This window comes from Rhinatrema bivittatum, chromosome 10 (assembly GCF_901001135.1).
Source record: "Rhinatrema bivittatum chromosome 10, aRhiBiv1.1, whole genome shotgun sequence".
NCBI lineage: Eukaryota > Metazoa > Chordata > Amphibia > Gymnophiona > Rhinatrematidae > Rhinatrema > Rhinatrema bivittatum.
In genome coordinates, this window is record NC_042624.1 from 78,971,336 (window position 1) to 78,990,202 (window position 18,867).

The window sequence follows — 18,867 nt, forward strand, 5'->3', positions numbered from 1 at the left end:
CCTGCGACGTTCAAATATCATCATCATGAAAAGCTGATTGTAACTGCTAAAAAGGTCATATATAATCATTCATCCACTAATAGTGGTGAAAGAAATATTATATTTATATGTTTTTGCCCTTTGCTCATCGAACCACTGTGAAATATAAAAAAATGTAACAAAAATAGTAGTGCTCACTTATGCTCAGAGTCCCACTGCGCCCGACATGGCACCATGTTTCGAGAGACCTGCTTCAGGGGCTTTAATTTCAATTCAAAAACGCCAGCCTGTGCTCTCTGAAAGTTAATATGAAATGAAACAAAACAGGTAGGTAAACAGTTAATATGGAACATTCATTAAAATAGTTGTTGAGCATAGATCCGAAGTGAGGATCAAAGGCATGACGCAAGGCAAGACACTCTCTTAGCGCGGCGTCCTGGGCAAAAATAAAATAAGCTTAGCTGCGTGTGGCTTCCTCTCATGCCGCCGTTACTCATGTGAGCTGATGACGTACAGCATCCTTTTAAATGTAATCGTCAACAGAAACCCCCCCCCCCCCCCCCCAATGACATCACCGGGATCTCCATGTAAAGAAATGCAGCCCATTCGGTTTCCTTGTTCAGCCCATATGGAGTCACTGTGTTCATACGAAAGATCCAAGCTTGTTCATTCTGTGCCGAATTTTGATATTTCAGAGTGCTTCGATGAGCAAAGGACAAAAACACATAAATATCTTTTTCTTTCAGCACTACCAGTGGACCAACGATGATAAGATCATTTTAGCGGAGAAAAGTGTTATGATAGTCCTTATAAATTAAGCCTCTGTGCCTATTGAAGATTACAATTTCAGCAGTTTGAGTGCCATTACTTGGCATGTTCCCACTAAATTTTACGCTCAGAAGGAGCTTCTTTACTGCAGATACCACCACTTCATAACTTTCAATGAGAAAGAGTTTTTCTTATGTGTCTGCTCTAGTATGAAATGGTTTGCCAGTTAAGATAAGGGAGGAGTGAGATGTTAAGCCATTTAGAAAGCAGATAAAAACATTGTTCATTCAGGAAGCATATGGCTGAGAAAGGGCTTTAAGAATTGTGATTCTGTTTTGATGTTCGTAGTGTATTTTATCTATTATATGTTTATGCATACATATTTTATGAGTGTTGTTTATGTAAACCACACTGGACAAATGTTTTGAAAAGATGCGATAGATAAGAATTTTAAATAAAAAAAAACACTCCTTAGATTTCATGACTGTGATACATCTAGAGTATGTTAGCACTGTACTGTAGAGTTTCAGATAGTTTGATGTTTGCTTCCTGTTTTTCATAAACGGAAAATTATAATCATAAGAGAACAAAATGCTTTCAACAGTAAAGTTTTTGGACAACTAGCTTTCTCTTTTCCAATGATGGGCAGATTGTTCTTCAGCTGTCATCAGGCATGGAAGGAAGTGGTTGGCTGAATGATTACGATGATCTGGAATCTGGAGACAATGGGTTTCCAGGAGACACTGATGAAGCTGACATGGGAATTCCTTTCTTGAGGAGACCTGAAATAGTGGTGGTATGTTGTTGTTATAATTTTGCTAAATTATTGTACAGACGTGAATGTGCAATAAATGTGTTTTTAATAATAATTTTTTTTTTTTTTTTTGCATATGAATTACTTCTGCACATTTCAGTTCAACTGCACTCTGCACCAGGAGAGAGAATCTTATTTTGATCCTTTTGTGTTGTGGTCCCCTGAGCCTGTCGCCAATGTTACCTTCAACATGGAACTCTACAAAACAGATCTCTTCCTTGCTCCTTCTCAAGGACTCTTCTCTGTTGCAGAAAACGGGCAGATTTACGTAGAGGTGAGAAACTACAAAAAGAGTTTCAAATGAAACAAAACTTTTTTGTCAGCCTGCAAATTGTAACCATGTTGCAGCTTGCCTGTTGAAACTGACACTATTTGGTTGCCTTGAGCTGACAGATGTGTTCATTGTGGTTTTCGAAAGGGGGACATCATAAGGATAATAAGTTAAGAAAATGCTTTGTGGTGGAAACCAAAGACCTTTTCAAAAATTGAACATAACTTAAAAAAATACTACTGTCACTTTGCTGGAATTATTTGCAGAAAAATAATTAGTATTTTTAATGAAATAATAGTACAGGGAAACCAAGCACTCGTTAAAGTATATATAATTAAACTATGTATTTTGTATAACACATTGCTCTATATTCTGAATATATTTGATGTGTGTGTGTGTGTGTAGGTCTAGATAGAAAGATACAGATTATATATGGAACTATGCGACATAGTCATGACATCATACTTTGCTCTTACGTTATTCACACTTTGGGCTGCAGAGCTGTTCATAGCCCTATAAGGTGAAAGAACAGATATTTTCCGTGCTGTATTCTAGCTCTGATTTTAATGGATTTCAGGAATGTGCTATTAATTGGAGTGTAGTTGCCAGCTCAGAAATGTGTTACGTTGTACTCTTCCTGTACAGTGATGGATGTCATATATTTCCCTAGAAGTTTTTCTGAGTAAAGGTTTAGTGGACATGGTCAGTAGGGTCTCATTTTAAAAAGAATTTTGCCAGAGATACAGAATAGGAGACTCCCCCTTTTATAAAATAGAGCACTTAGGCCATCTGTAGGTTAATTTCAGTGTAATTAATACGTACAATAATTATTATATTAGGCACTTGATGCAGTGCCCCTGCTTGCTTCGCTCACCAATCCCCAACTCTGGGGAAGGGGTATGGGAGTGAAGTGTATGTGGTGGTGGTGGTAGGAGGTGAATAAGGAAGGAGTGTGTGTATGGCTAGAGACACTCTTTCCCCTTCACACACTCTACCCCTCTTCTTACCCCTGTGTGTAGGTGGGGAGAAGGGAGGGATATGCGGAGGAGGAGGAGGGGGTGTGTGTGTGTGTGTGTGTGGAGGCAGGTGATGGTGGTGGGGCGGTGGTATGGTGGATGGGGGTTTGAGTGTGAGGAACCGGAGGGTGAATGTGTTCATGCACTTTGTTCCCTTCTGCTCCACTTCACACTGTACAGTTTGTTCCCCTGTCCCTCTGTTTGCACTTCCCCCTCCCATCCCCCTCTCCACCCCATCATTTTCCTTGTCTTACTCCCCCGCCTTCTCACTCACACTCCTTTGTACTTTCCACTATGTAGCTCTCTCCTACCTACCTGTCAGGCCGATTCAGTAAATTACGCGGGAGAGCCGGTGCTCCGAGGCGAGCGCCCGCTCTCCCAACGTGTGCCCAGGCCACTCTCCTGGGTGCGTGATTTAGTATTCAAATGAGGGCCCGTGCTAATAAGGAGGTGGCGACTGTCAGCGGGTTTGACAGCCAACGCTTAATTTTACTGGTGTCGGTTGTCGGAACCCCCTGACAGCCACGGGTTCGGAACACGGACGCCGGCAAAATTGGTGTAGGTTGGATGAGTGTGGGAGGATGCCTGAATGAGTGTACTTTGTCCCAATCATGCTCCACGTTGTTTTTTAATTATTTATTTGTTTATTTGCTTTTCTATCGATCTGGAATATCACATCGGTTTACAGTGTACTAGGGGTTTTAAGAGGATGGGTGCTACTTATTATACATTGAAACTTTATAATACATTGAGCTTTATAATATTTTACCTTGCATTTCAAATGAATAAGGGGGCAATAGTATGTCCTGTAAGGTGTCTAACATTCTAACAACCGTAGTATGTGATAACTTCAAGGTTTCTTACATTATTTTTAAATGAGAGTAGGGGGAGCAGTGTGTCATGCAAGGTATTTTACAAGGCATTTTACAGTATAACAACATAAATCATGGTAATTTACAGTATAACAACGTAAATCGTGGTGAATATAACTTCTCATTAGGTGGTGATGTAACTTGTACTTGTACTTAATAGTCATTAGATAGTGGTATAACTTGTGACTGCACATGGATTAGAACAAGCTATAACTTCTGTTTTTCTAGTAGGGAAGAGTCAAAATTGTTTCTCTTGGCTGGTATGGAGTAACGTAGGGAAACAGCGATTTTGTCATTGCATCGCACTGCTACTTTGGCTGCCATAGTGATATTTGTGAAGATTTAAGAGTACTAGGGATAGCATAGCGGATATTCGGGTGGGGGAGGGGTAGGAATGTGCTGTGTAAGTGAAGTGTAGTAGAAGAGGGGTCAGGAAGTCTTGAGGGGGAGAGATGGGTGGTGCTATGGGAGGTATGGAGGGGGGTGGGTGCGGGCGACGGTGGTATAGGTGGGGCATGTTGATGTGTGCATATTGTTGGGGGCATTCTTTTCTCTCATAATCTCTCCTGATTGTCCCCTCTCTCTCTTCACCCATGGGGTATGGAGTAGTGGTGTGTGTGTGTGTGTGTGTGGGAGTATGTATGGGTGGAGGCACTCTCTCCCTCTCTCTTCAACCATGGGTGTGTATGGGGGGAAGGGGAAGGTGGGGTGTTTGTGGATATGTAGATGGGGTTAGAAGGTGAGTGGGAGTGGTGGGTGGTTGTGTGAGGGGGGAGTGTGTGCTCACACTTTGCCCTTCCCTCCTTCCCCCACCTTTTTCCTCCTTTCCCCTTCTTCCTTCTCCTCTGTTCATCTACTCCTCTCCCTCCCATCTCTTCCCATCCGGCCTCTTCTCCCCCTCATTCCCCCCTCCACTCTCTGTGTTATAGCCCCTCCTCCCCCTACCGTGTTTGTGTATGAGGTGGGGGTAGTAGTGTAGGCGGGGTATGTATGGGTGGGAGCATTCTTTCGCCCTCTCCTCACCCCTGTGTATGTGCTCCCTCTTTCCCTCTCTCCCTTCTCTTTCATTCCATTCCCTCCTACCTCTGGGCCCGGGAAACCCCATTAGCTTTTTTTTCCCTGTCAGACCTGCGGCCATGGCCTCCACACTTCTCTCATTCCTCTCCCTCGCACTCAACCTTCTCTTTCCACCTTGATCAGCCTCCTGCCACTGCTTGGGCCTCGGAAATCCCCAGCAGCCTTGTTACCATGGTGCCTTTATTTTCTTCTGCCGGTGGGCCCTGAGAAACCCCAGCAGTCTTTCCGCTGCCAGCCCCCTCCATGATCCTGTAATACCTCGCTGTCTGAAGCCTGCGGTGGCCACTTACCCAGCTCCGGGTGAGCAGCGTTACACTCGTGCACGTACAGATGTGCCGGGATGCTCTCCTGGAACCTTAGTATTTTTATAATGCAGAGAGAAATGATCAATCTTTAAAATATTTAGAGGGCTACATTGAAAATGGCTGCACTGATGCAAAGTTTGCAAGTACTTTTTACCCCTTTGCACTGTTTTCAAAGAGAAAGTATGTGAGGCCTTAGCACTTTGTAAATTGCTGCAAGCAGAAAGCACCTGTGGTTACTTGCATCTGCTTCTTCTGTAGGTAGAACTTTGCTGTAAAAGTAGATATGAAAATGCAGTTTATGCCCATGCATTCCCTTTTACGCGTGATGTAGACTTTTAGCTGCATCGAGGGTGTGCAGTTTTCCGACAGCTGATTTACAGGAGTTAAGTGCATTTTATCCACGTAAATCGCTTTGAAACTTGCCCTCCTCGGTAATTAATTGAGATACAGAGCAAATTGGACAAGGATCTGCATGGCTGGCCATCTCGTTAAGTATCATTGATATTGAACGTGTTAACTACAAGTTCCACTTCCCCAAGTTGCTGCATTGTTGTACATGTTTATTACTATTGCCAAAGCAAGTGGAAAACTCTCAGAGTATAAAGGAATAAATGAATAGCAATGTTGATTACAAACCTTTTAAGTCCATGTAGATGTTTTGGTGACATCCTGAACTTCAAAAGCAATGGTGGGGCGTGTTGGTACAGGAGGGACTAAAACTTCAGGATGTGCTCCCAGCCACAGCTTGGTTGCTCGTCTGTGTAGGTTGCAGAAAAACATCCTGTCCCTAATCTCTGATCAAGACCCAGGCCGCACGAGGACAAGAAGAATAGTTTATCAAGTTTTGATTTTCTGGGTGGAGGACATTCATAAGCGCTCGTCCCGGTGATGCAGCTGCTGATCAGACTTTTAGAAATAAAGAGTAACAGCTTGAGCTTTGAGGGTGGGGGAGGCCTTTATGGAAATGGGAGAGAAATGACCAAAGTACTGGTCCCTTCTCCTCTCTCTACTTAGTCATTCAGAAGGGCCCTGCGGTGGGCGGCATCGCACAGGAGGAAGTAGGTAAACTCGTTGTTTATAGCCTTTATTATTTCCTTGTTTTCCTCTGAAAATCTGCTCTCTAAAACGCCAGCTTTTGCATGCACTCTTTTTCCCATGAGATAGTTTCAATGAAAACAGAGTCTGCCACATACATGAACTGCAGAGGTTAATCATAGTTTTCAAACAGCCTGCATAGGGAAATCTTCCAAAAGGCGCAGAAATTATCAGGCCAAGTTGTAAAGCGAATAAATCCCAATTGAAAAATATCCCACCAAAACTACCCCCACAAGTTACACCTGCTATTTGGAGAACACAGATTTTTTCTGAAAATACTTCTATGCATGCTGCTAGATTTTATAAAGTATGTCGCATAAATCCAAGCCCCACTGCATCTTTGCCCCAGGAATGACTCTGCTCAGTCTGGGTAATCTTTGGGTAATTTTATAAAAGGCCTCTTCTGTGGGTAGAACACTGTTTTCCATACAGAGCACCCCCAGTCCAATACTCAGTTCATGTCTCACACTGTACTGACATTGTGTTTTGCCCATTGATCTCTGATACGCCAAAAAGGATCTTTACCTTTGAATAATGAGAAATGACATCCAGAAAATGTGGAAATAACTTTCCTAGCTTGGACTCACAGCTTTATCGTGCACAAGATACACCAGTTTTCAAAGCGAATTTATGTAAGTTTGCTTTGAAAATTACCCCAGCCAAACTACTCACGTACACATCACACCTACTATTTGATGCGTATAATTTTGCTGAGAGGACTTCTGTGCATACATTTTAAAATCTGAAATGTAGTCCCAATCCCGCCCAGATTCTCCCTCTCCCAGAATGCCTCACCCCTGTGCACAGTGTGTGTGTGTACATAATTTAATCACGTGTCGTTCACACAATTTTCTAAAGAGCCATTTTTGCGGGTAAACCACTTTACCCGCATAGTTGCTGTGGAAATTACCCTTGAATTGTTTAAGTAGGAATGAATGTAGAGTGTTATCTGAATAGCATTCGATGAAATTGCTCTGTGCATTGCTGTAATACAGTTTTAATCTCTTCTTTTATTATGCAGGTTTCTGTGACAAAGGCCAATAAAGAACTAGGGTTTGCAATTCAAACTTGCTTTATCTCATCTTATTCAAACCCTGATATGATATCCGATTACACCATTATAGAGAACATCTGTCCTAAAGATGAATCGGTTAAATTTTACAATGTGCAAAAGGTCAACCTCCCAGTACTGCATGCACAGATGGACAAAAAACGGTTTAGCTTTATTTTTAAACCTTTGTTCAACACATCCTTGCTCTTTCTACACTGTGAGCTAACGTTATGTACTAAGAAGGAAAAGATACTCAAGGACTGCCTAAGGTAAGCATGTTGTTTTTAATTTGATTTTTTTAAATGATGCTTTTGTTGTTTTTTTTTATTCTCTATTTCACATAATGAAATATGTATCCTAATAGCATAAAACAGAACATTTTTCTTCCCTGGTCCATTTTCAAGTTAGAAAGACTCAGTCACACCAGTTCACAGTTTGCGAATCAAGAAAGCCAAGGTCGGTGAAAATTCATAGTATAAGGTTTCCAAACTATTATTTTATGGCATGTGTTCCTTTACGCCTCATGTATGCTGCCCTAGAAGTGGTATCGTTTCCATATTTCTTCTTATGAAATCATATATATTTGTTTCTGCCTGGTACATTAACTGTTAAATGTATAGACCCATGCAGATGTTTCAGTGTTGGTAACACTAAAGAGTTGCCTCATTGCTTTTCCATTACATTCTCTGAGGAGTCATCTTTGTTAGCAAGTTTAGCTAGTTTTTTGTTTCACAAAGCCATCAGAATAATCAAATGACTAATCTTCTAAATCTATTTATATAGCAAAATAAGAGGTATACATAGCACTGTGCAGATACACAGAGCCTAAGCTCCTTGGAGAAGGAACTATCTAGTCAAGACAGACAGACAAGACAAATAAGCAACAGGAGGGGAGGAGTTAGATTATAGAGAGGAAGAGCTGGGGTTGAGCCGGGGAGTGGGGACAGAGTGTGATGGGTCAGGCTTAGTGAGGAAGAAGGGCGTGCTGGGGTCAGGCCAGTGAGGGATGTCAGAGTGTGCTGGGGCTGACCTGAGGAGGGTGAGTCTGCGTGTGCTGAGGTCTGGCTGAGTTAGGGAGGGGCGATTAGAGTGAGCTAGAGTCAAACTAGAGGGGATGGGCTGAGTGTGCTGAGGACAAGCTGGGGAGGAGGGCACAGTGTGTGCTGGGATTGGGCTGGGGAGGGGAGGCAGAGTGCGGAAGGGATGCTGCAGTCGGGCCAGTGAGAGGGGGTCGGGTCAGGGGAGGGAGTACTGAGGTGAGCCTGAGGAGGAGGAAAGGGAGTGCTGGGGTATGGAGGGGAGTGCGGGTGGAGAAAGAGAGTGAGTACAGGCCTCGGGGGAATTTTAGTGAGTTTCAGCTAGTGTGTTAGTATGTGTATATATAAATGTAATATTTAAAAGTATATTGTCCAGTTATGTATTTTTACAGGATTGTTCTGGGAAGGGTGGTGGTGTCAATCATCATGATTGAGTTTAATTATCAAAAGCCTTTGGGGTGAGGGGCACAAGGCTGAAAGTTTTCCTAGGCTGCCTAATCCCCTTGCACCGACCCTGTATGTTGCAGACCCCTCTGGTTCTTCATCCTCCACACCCCCCAGTTGACCTGGACCTCTCACCCTGTCCTGTAAGCCCTAAAACACAAGACCTGCAGACTTGTTCCTCATCAGGAGTAGCAGTAAAGTCTCGCGGATAACGAGCCGCTGTGCGCTGCAGCTTCCAGTTTTAAAATGCACACTTATGCCCAGAACGCCCATACTCCGGCTCCCTTATTTTTGGCGCATGCACGGGTATAAGCTCGCATCAGCCGCAGAGTTTAAAATCCGCGTTGCTCATGCACAGCCCACTGATGCGGGGCATTTTTGCACGAGCAACGCTTTTAAAGTGGACCTCTTTGTGTTTGGGGGATTTTGATAACACTTAAACCTCTTGTTTTCCCTTTAATAAACAGCGCTGGGCAACACTGATAAGGTGGCAGCTGTTGGGCTGCTCCAGCAGGCTATTTTGTGAGGCTTTTGTTTTGAATGAATCCCTGACCTCCCCCATTGCTGTTCTCACCCTCCAGTGCATTCCTCCCGACGAAGCCTGTACCTCGCTTAATGTTGAAATGATACTGGCCATGATGAGGAACAAGAAGACTTTTACCAAGCCCCTTGCAGTAATCCCTCATGAAGAGAAAACAACAGGTACCACAATAGACTTTGAAAAGCTCTACATAAATACATCTGGTATTTTAAGGATTGCCTGCAGCACAGAACAGAGCTTTGCATCAATAAAATCAGCTGTCTAACTCACAGGACTGTGCATTAAGCATTTTCTCATAGGCACAAAAATGGAAGCAACCCTTTAGTGCATGGTCTCCAGAGTTCATATTCCTATAAATGATTGCCTTTCTCTCTATATCTAATAATAATTAATTTGGAAGAATGCTGGATACAAGAAAAGTCTGTGGTCGCTTGATTGATCACTGGAAAAATACTTTTGTATGTGTTCAAGGAGATTGGTTCTTAATCATTCCATGTGTCAAAGTCAGTTAGCAAAATTCAGCTGATTTGTATTTTAGAAATTTTGGCCAATTTTAACTCGACTTCTGTCTTGCATTAGATACTACAGCGTATTATTAAAATCCTTATGTTTCAAAAGCAGGGAAACAGCCTTATACATATTTAAATGTCAGCATAGCCTTATTTTTAAGAATCCAGACAATCAAAATCATTAAATCCAGCTAAAGTTGACTGGACTGGATAACGTGCCCTGGAAATTCAGCAGGACAGAACATTCCATTGAATATGCTTGCCTACAGATAGCTGGGGTAATGTGCAAACCTACAGGTCTATCCAGTAAAGTGCGGCCGCGTTTACCCCGCTCCGGACATCGGCGACGACTGCGGCTCCTGCCTCCAGCCTCCAGCTGTCAGACAGATGCATCGCACGTGGGAAAGCGGCCCCTATGCGTGCAATTGGCTGCTCAAGACGTGACGTCACATGCCGTGACGCCAAACGTCGTGACGTCACGTCTTGAGCAGCCAATTGCACGCATAGGGGCCGCTTTCCCACGTGCGATGCGTCTGTCTGACAGCTGGAGGCTGGAGCCGCGGTCGTCGCCGATGTCCGGAGGGGGGGGCTGCAAAAGTAAGTCACTTCTTTGCTTAAAACTGCCCCCCCCCTCCACCCGGAGCAAGGCTGCTTTTCGCGCCCTGTTTCGGGAGGAGAGGAGAAAGGACTAGCAGGCCCGAGGCTAGGATTGCCCGGTCGTCGTCGCTGATGTCCGGAGGAGGGGGCTGCAAAAGTAAGTCGCTTCGTCGCTTTAAACTGCCCCTCCTCCCGGAGCAAGGCTGCTTTTCGCGCCCTGCTTTGGGAGGAGAGAACAAGGGACTGCAGGCCCGAGCGTAGTATTGCCCGTCTCTCCCCTCGCTCTCTTGCTACTTTTTCGGTTTTGTTTTTTTTTTTGCTTCGGGAGGAGGGGACAGGACTGGGGCTGCACCGGAGACCGGACGCGGCCAGGGCAGGTGAGCGGGGGCTGGGGGAAAGTTTGCCGAGCATCGGAGAACATAACTGTCCACTTCCTGGTACCTGTCATTTCAAATGTCATTTGAAATGACAGGTACCAGCGCGGCCGTGAAGCGTTAGGCCCGCGCACCCAGGATACTGTATAGGCGCTCTATACAGTAAAATGGGTTGCGCGGGCCTAACCTTCGCCTAACGCTTCGCAGACGCGGCATGCATTTGCATGCAATTTGAAGAGAGTATCGAGCGGTAGGTGAAGAGAACTGTGCGTGCGGGGAACGAGGGTGCGCCTGGCACTGCCGCACTCTTTCTAACGCGGCATAACTGCATCGACCTGTTAGGATATTAGATAAGCGAGTCATACATATTTTAAATAAAATAAACAGCACTCGTTATATAGACAGGCATGCTTGACTATACTGAAATAGTGTATATTGTTATCCTGAATGTAATTGCTTAAAAGTTATGTAGAAATATATGGATTTCAGTGGCAGATCTTATGTTTAAAGTCTGTTAAAGCTAGTTCATAGAATGCTTTCCACTGAAAAATTAAGTTAGAAACCAGAAATCCTTTTAGCCTCCATTTTGCAGTGTATATGTGCTCGTTATTTCTACTTTATTACCATGGAGTATAGCTGGGGAAATAAACAGCAACTGTTTCTCCTTAACTCTGTGGAGGCACATGGTTACAAGAAAAAAAAAACCAATCCTAACATTGTTCTATTCCACTAGGAATTAGAGAAATGACACTCAGGAAAGCTACAATAAAGTAAAGAACATATATTGGAGTCTGTTGTATATAAACTAACAATAGGGCTGTGCAGATGTGCTTGTGACAATATAATAGAACGTTTTGTAGCCAAAACTAATTTATAGCTGTTTACAAGCAAGAGCCATCAGTATTTTCTTTAAAGCTGTCTCGTAATAATAAATTGCTTTTTTACGTGCGTTATCCTATACTAGAATGTGGGTAATCAAGCCTAATTATAGGCTGCTTTCTGGCGCCCATTCCAGAGTAGTGTAAGTTTCAGGCACCCTAGCATTTTATTGGAAAAGTTTATTGGAAAAGTTTTGTTATGCAATAGACCCATACCCCACAGACATGCATAATATGCGCTGTGCTGCAATCCCAGGTTTTAAACAGGGTCGATGGGTCAGGTATTGGGGTGGGTGGGCAGGGTGGTGATGTGGGTGGGGGAAGTCGTGGCAAGCAGTGTGGATGGAGTAATTTATTTTTAATATTTACTTGGGAAGGAAGGAGAAAGTGCTGGAGGGCTAGTGCCGATAAATGTTATTTTTGTTTTATTTAGCGGCATTTGAGGGGGGTGGGGGGGTTCCCTGGCCAGCCCAGGGGTTTTAATGTTTGCGATGGTGGGGTGGGAATCAGGCCAGGAGGCCCACGGTGCCTTTATGTTTTGCCAGGATCATAAGCAGATTTCTTTTAAAGAAATCCAGTTAGAGGCAAGATATCTGGCCACACAAGGCTGGATAACTTTAGCCGGATAACTTGTCCACGAAATGGCCTTCTGAATATTGGCCTCAAGGGCTTTGGAGAAAAAATGCAGCATAATGTTCCATACAAGCCTATACAATGTAGACAAACCATTTTATTGTTACATGCAGCACAGCACAGGCAAACCTACATGCAGAAACACATTGCTGTGGTTAAGTCTATTGCTTTTTGTTCTATAAACTATATAAAAAAAAATGTGTTGGTTTGACAATTTGGAAACGTAAGTAAAAGGTTCCAAAACAAAATTATCTGAATTCCAAATGGAAACTAGTGAACATCAGTTGTCCACTTTTGGTTTGAATTCTAGGATAGATGGATCTTTTTCTTGGTGGTGCAGACAGTGGGTTTAGCTTTTCATGTCATGTCAAATAAGGATCAGTTCACAAGAACGATGTTTACTTCTCTCAGTTAAGTCCCCCATAGGCATTTTCTGACACCACAAAACTTCAGTACATGTTAGCACAAATGCAGAAAATTCATAGGAGAGGCCAAAATTAGAATAACACTAGGGATTCAGTTCAGGATATTTAAAAAAATTGAGACTTATTGTCTGACCTTTAGTATAAACTATTGTCTGACCTTTAGTCTTGACAAATGCGATTTGTTTCTCAAGTTCATAAATTTCTACTCTTGCCCTCCAGCCACACCTACTAACCCAGGAAATATGAATCTGTTTAACCGGTATCCTAGTGTCAGATGAGGATTATCCTGGAACAGCTAGTTATATTAGAAGCATAGCATGCAAATTTTATCTCATGCATATTCATTGTGGATATCCTGAAAACCTAACTGATGGGGATCTTCCAGGACAGGTTTGACAACCTCTTAATGGTTGGATTACAGAGCTACAGTACCTAGAGCAATGGTAGGCAACTCCGCTCCTTGAGTACCACTAGCCAGTCAGGTGTTCAGGATATCCACAATGAATATTCATGAGATTCATTTGCATGCACTGCTTCCATTGCATGCAGATGTATCTCCTGTATATTCATTGTGGATATCCTGAAAACTCGACTGGCTTGCAGCTCTTGAGAGCCGGATTTTCCTTCTCCTGGGCCTAGAGTCTCAGAGTGAAATCCCTTCACCACATTTAGTAATGTGGGACTGTCAACACGTCAAGTCACGTTTACTCCCATCAGCTCCCCCTTTTGCTTTCATTCATCTTTCTTCTCTGCTCTTTTCATTGCCTCTGTTATGTGTTTGACTGATTGCGCTGCAAAGTATGGCTGGCAAAGTGTTTTAAGATGTGCTATGATATACATTTCATCAAATCCTTTTCTGTCCTATTTGCATTTCCATTTTCCAGTGCCGTATGCATGGAGTTCTTTCTGTGAATATGCTGAAGTTTACAAACAGGCCGATTCACCCTGAGCGCAACGTTAGCCTCCGTCTAGACGCGCGTTTTCCATGTGCTAATATTACCCCTTATACAATAAGGAAAACGCTGGGCGCTATTAGTTAGTCCTGCGCGATACAGAAAGTAAAATGTGCAGCCAAGCCGCACATTTTACTTTCAGAAATTAACGCCTGCCCAAAGGCAGGCGTTACCGTATTTTTCGCTCCATAAGACGCACTTTTTTCCCCCCAAAAGTGGGGGGAAAATGTCTGTGCGTCTTATGGAGCGAATATTAAAAAAAACTGGAAATCTAACACCCCCCCCCCCCCCAAGACCTGTCAAATTAATTTACTACAACCCCCCATCCTTCTGACCCCCCCCCCCCCCAAGACCTGCCAAATGTCCCTGGTGGTCCAGCAGGGGTCCAGGAGCGGTCCGGGAGCGATCTCCTGGACTTGGGCCGTGGGCTGCCAGTAATCAAAATGGTGCTGACGGCCGCGGAGCCATTTTGATTACTGGCAGCCCACAGCCCAAGTCCAGGAGAGCGCTCCCAGACCGCTGCTGGACCACCAGGGACTTTGGCAGGTCTGGGGGGGGGGGTCAGGAGGGTGGGGGGTTGTAGTAAATTAATTTGGCAGGTCTTGGGGGGGTCAGGAGGGTGGGGGGTTGTAGTTAATTAATTTGGCAGGTCTTGGGGGGTCAGGAGGGTAGGGGGTTGTAGTTAATTAATTTAAAGGGTAGGGGGGGTTCCCACAGAAAGAGAAAGATAACAGATTTCTGATCTGGGGAGTGGACCGAAATGGCCCTCCCCAGACCCGAAAACAAAATTGGGAGAAAAAAAATGTTATGCACTCCCCTAATTTGCTCCATAAGACGCACAGACGCCAGGGGACAGAGCCGGTTTAGCACAACATTTTTTTTTAATTTTCCCCCTCTGAATCCTAGGTGCGTCATATGGTCAGGTGCATCTTATGGAGCGAAAAATACGGTAATTTCAGCCAGCACCTGGAAAATGTACAGAAAAGCAGAAAAAACTGCTTTTCTGTACACCCTCCGACTTACTATCATAGCGATAATAAGTCGGAGGCCCCAAAAATAAAAAAAAATTAAAAATCTGCCCGCAGCCCGTGGGTTGGAAGAAGATCGCTCAATTTTGCCGGCTTCCATTTTCCGAACCCGTGGCTGTCAGCAGGTTTGACAACTGATGCCTGTAAAATTAAGCGTCAGCTGTCAGACCCGCTGACAGCCGCCGCTTCTGTCAATAAGGAGGCACTAAGGACGCGCTAGTGTCCCTAGCGCCTCCATATTACTGCAGGCCCTCATTTAAATACAGAATCACGCACCCAGAAGAGTGGCCTGGGTGCGCGTCGGGAGAGCGGGCGCTCACCTCGGAGCGCCAGCTCTCTTGCGAATTTTACTGAACCGGCCCAAAAGTAAATAATTTAGCATAAAATGATCATTGGGTGAAAGATAGTAACATTTGCTTAGTTTTCTTTGTTTATCAAGATTCTGAAACTAATGCTGTATCAGGTACACTATTAATTTGAGCTCTCTTTTGGTGCTTCTTTCATGAAGGGTCATTCATCCTTCCAGCATCTCTTAGTCTATAATCTGAGTCCACAGAAAAGTAACACGGCAGCTGTGTAAAGATGATGGCTAAGAAATGTTTAAAGGCCGATGCAATAATCTTGGCGCTAATAAAATGTGTGCTTGTTTTCAGCCACATTCTTAACACCAAGATTTTTTTTAAACTCCTGATGCAGTAAGCCAATGATACGCTAATGCATTGAAAGTTAAAACAACACATAAAAACTGTAAAATGTGCATTAAGCACAGATCAAACACGCATTGTAACTAGGGAAGGGGTGGAGGCATCCCTGATAGTGTATCCAGTTAAGTGGCGGCATAAGTACTTTATCTGGCTAAGTTGTGGTGAACAGCGCTAAATGGCTGTATAAGTCTTGATTTATGCATCGATGTGGTGCTGCTTCCCGCTGCCAGATAAACAGATAGATCAGTATTTATCCGGGTAAGTAGCAGCGGCTGTCGACACTGTTTTTGACTAGTTTTTATCTTTTTAATAGCTTTTTTTACTCTTTTTTTTTTTTTTTAATTGCGTTGGAAACTTAACTCCAGCTCTAACCAGGGGTAAAGTTTCCAGCGCTAAAAAAGGCGAGCTGGCCAGATGTAGTCTCTGCATTGGGGGTAATGCTTACTGCCCTCTTTTGCATGGGATTTCCATGCGAGGATGCAAAGCAATACTCCTACGCACAAAACTCCTTGCTGCATCGCCAGTACGTTTTGCCCGCAGAAAATACGTGTTGAAGTGCACATAGAAAGGTATGTTTGGCTGAACGCACCTTTCTATATCGGCCTGTTAAAGATGTAAACTGTCAGAGCTATTAAATCCCTTCCTCAGGCATATATCTGTTACCTGTTAATCTAGAGATTGTGATTAGAAGGTAAACTAGAATACAGGTTTGCTGAGATTAGCTCATGAGTCTTCATTTTACATTTACAAAAGGAGAGCAAGTGGCAGGGTATTTTTTATTATATTATTATAGCAATCATTTTCCTATGTAAAATATAAAGCAAATATTCACAAAAAAACATAGCTCCTAAATGTAGGCCACTAAGGGGTCTTTTTATTAAGTTGTGATGTTTTACTGTGGGAGAGGCGAAATAAAGCTGGGGGAGGGGAAAATTACCAGAATATTTTGCCCCTCTCCAGTAGCGGTGGTATCTCAGCAATATTTTGAAAAAATATCAGAGAAGTATGTGGAAAAGCACTCAATGGCGGCTCACTTTGCCCAGGGCCACCATCGTATTAAAGGGCCACATGACCCGAAATAGCCTCCCCTACCACCATCACCACACCCCCGCCCATTTTTGAAAATTACCTCCTAAGATTTTTCCATAGACACAGAATGGGGAAAAAGCTTTATGAATCAGGCCCTAAGTTTTCAGCTGAAAATTCACCTAAACCTTTGGGCCTTAAGCCCAGTATCCTAATTTTAGGCCTGCCATTTATTTGCCTTGATTTAGGTTCCTAAGTTAGCAGCCTAGTGCTGAAAAGCAGTACTAAGCACCTAACGGTTTTCCTTCACCTAACTCCACACCTGTAGCCACCCAGGCTTTTAGGCTCCTAAATTTAGGGGCCTAGTGAAACCTGGAGCCTTAAATTTAGGCTCTCAGCCCTAGTAAATTGCCAAAAAGCCCAATTTAGGTGCCTAAATGGAAACATTGGGAACCTAAACCTTTTGAAAATCAGCCTGTATCTGTCTTTCTGTCTGCACACATACACGCACACACACAGATCTCAAAACACTTTTAAAGAAAAAGGCAAAGCTATAAGAATTTCCTTTTGGTAACTTTGAAGTTTGCTTAGGAGGTGGCTTTAGTGGCACTGTACTGCATATTACACTGACTCTTATACTTTCTTTGAAACAGGTTCATCGAATTCAAGACACATTGATCACCAGCCAAGTAAGTTCTTTTTATATATCTTCAAGGGAAAACAAGTACATTTTTACTGAGAAGTATATTGTAACAGATTTGATCAAGCTCTTCATTTCAATGTGGGAGGCTTCTACAAAATATTTGTGAATTTTCAAAGCCGTTTCCGTGCACAGTTTCTGCATATAAATGCCTTGTTTTAAAATGGTCTGGGCACTGTGCGCATAAAAGGGTGCACATAGCTTTTATGCACTCAAAGAAGAGGCGCGCGGAGGGGCAGAGTTTGGATTTCCATGCACGCTTTGGATTTAAGAGCGTAAATTCACATGCACAAGTTACAGATTGCAGGAGCTGCTGTAACTTTGAGTGGGTGAATTTGCTAGTGGACTTATGCATAATTTTCAAAGAAAATGCCTGCACATAAGTTCACTTTGAAAATTGATATAACTCATGCGCGTAATTGTAAAATGACCCTCCCTGTAGAGACATGGAACATAAGGTTTTGTCAAACAACCCCACATGGCCAGGTGGTAATATTTCATTGCAGCAACAGGGATAGTACATTTTAAACAGGTGCATGGGCACACATGTGTGCACATTTGTCAGTCCGCACCCAGAGACACATGTGCATGCCAATTTAAGTGGATGCACGCTTATGCATGCAAATACCGCTTCTGCCATGTAAGTGGGGTAATTTTGATAGACACACACAACGATATTACCAGTTTTCCCAGTTCATTCCCAGTGCACCCATGTAAGGGATAAGGACTTCCAAACCCCCCTAGTATAATAGCCTCCCTTCTCTCCTGTTAGCTCCTATCTTTAAAACCCTGCCGATCTGCCTATATCTTTTTGTTTTAATGGTTTCATGCCAGTCATAGCAGAAGTAAAGTTATGCGGCAGGGGACCCTGATGCACGTCTGTGCGTGTTAGTATTTAAGTGCAAATTTCAAGTTGAAACCCGGGAACACCCACACCCCACTCCTTTTTCAGAACTTTTCATTTGTGCGTGCAGCGACAAGTATGTGCGTACGCGGGGGGCTTTTAAAATCTGCTCGGCGTGCCCTTGCTTGACTTGTGCGCATAACTCCTGATTTTGTCGTGTCCTGGGCTTTTGAAATTCACCTTTATAATGGTGAACGGTGCACAGGAGCACATGTGCACACGTCTGTCGGCCTGCACCCAGGGACGTGGCTGTTTTATAACAATCATGCGTTTATGCGTAAATGTTATAAATTAGCCTGACCGTGCACACATGTGCGCTCAATTTTAAGTGGGCGTGCATCTGTGCGTGCAAATGCCGCTTCTACTGCGTTAGTAAGGGGGATTTTTAAAGGCATGCATGCCAACGCCATTGCCTGTTTTACCATTTCGTTTCCAGTTCGCCCAGTTAAGGGTAGGTCTACCAAAGCCCCCTAGATTAATAGCCTTCCGTTCACCCTGTTAGCCTCAACTTTTAAAACCCTGCTGATCTGCCTAGATTTTTTTTGTTTTATCACTTACACGTCATCATGGCAACAGTAAGGGGCAGATTTTTTAAAAATACGCGAGCGCGTACTTTTGTTCACGCACCAGGCGCGAACAAAAAGTACGCTGGATTTTATAAGATACGCGCGTAGCCGCGCGTATCTTATAAAATCCGGGGTCGGCGCGCGCAAGGGGGTGCACATTTGTGCAACCTGCGCGCGCCGAGCCCAGCGCGAGCTGCATGTTCCCTCCGAGGTCGCTCCGATTTCGGAGCAGCCTCGGAGGGAACTTTTCTTTGCCCTCCCCCCACCTTCCCCTCCCTTCCCCTACCTAACCCACCCCCC

General features: G+C 43.8%; 1 protein-coding gene across 1 annotated transcript in view; it reads left to right on the forward strand.

Annotated features, from left to right (window-relative positions):
• The window catches only part of TGFBR3 (transforming growth factor beta receptor 3), a 260,301-nt gene that overhangs the window by 201,505 nt on the left and 39,929 nt on the right, over positions 1-18,867 (forward strand). Inside the window, 6 exon segments of the mRNA XM_029617812.1 lie at positions 1,397-1,543; positions 1,662-1,835; positions 7,219-7,495; positions 7,498-7,517; positions 9,311-9,431; positions 17,051-17,086. Coding sequence (XP_029473672.1) covers positions 1,397-1,543; positions 1,662-1,835; positions 7,219-7,495; positions 7,498-7,517; positions 9,311-9,431; positions 17,051-17,086 — 775 coding nt within the window.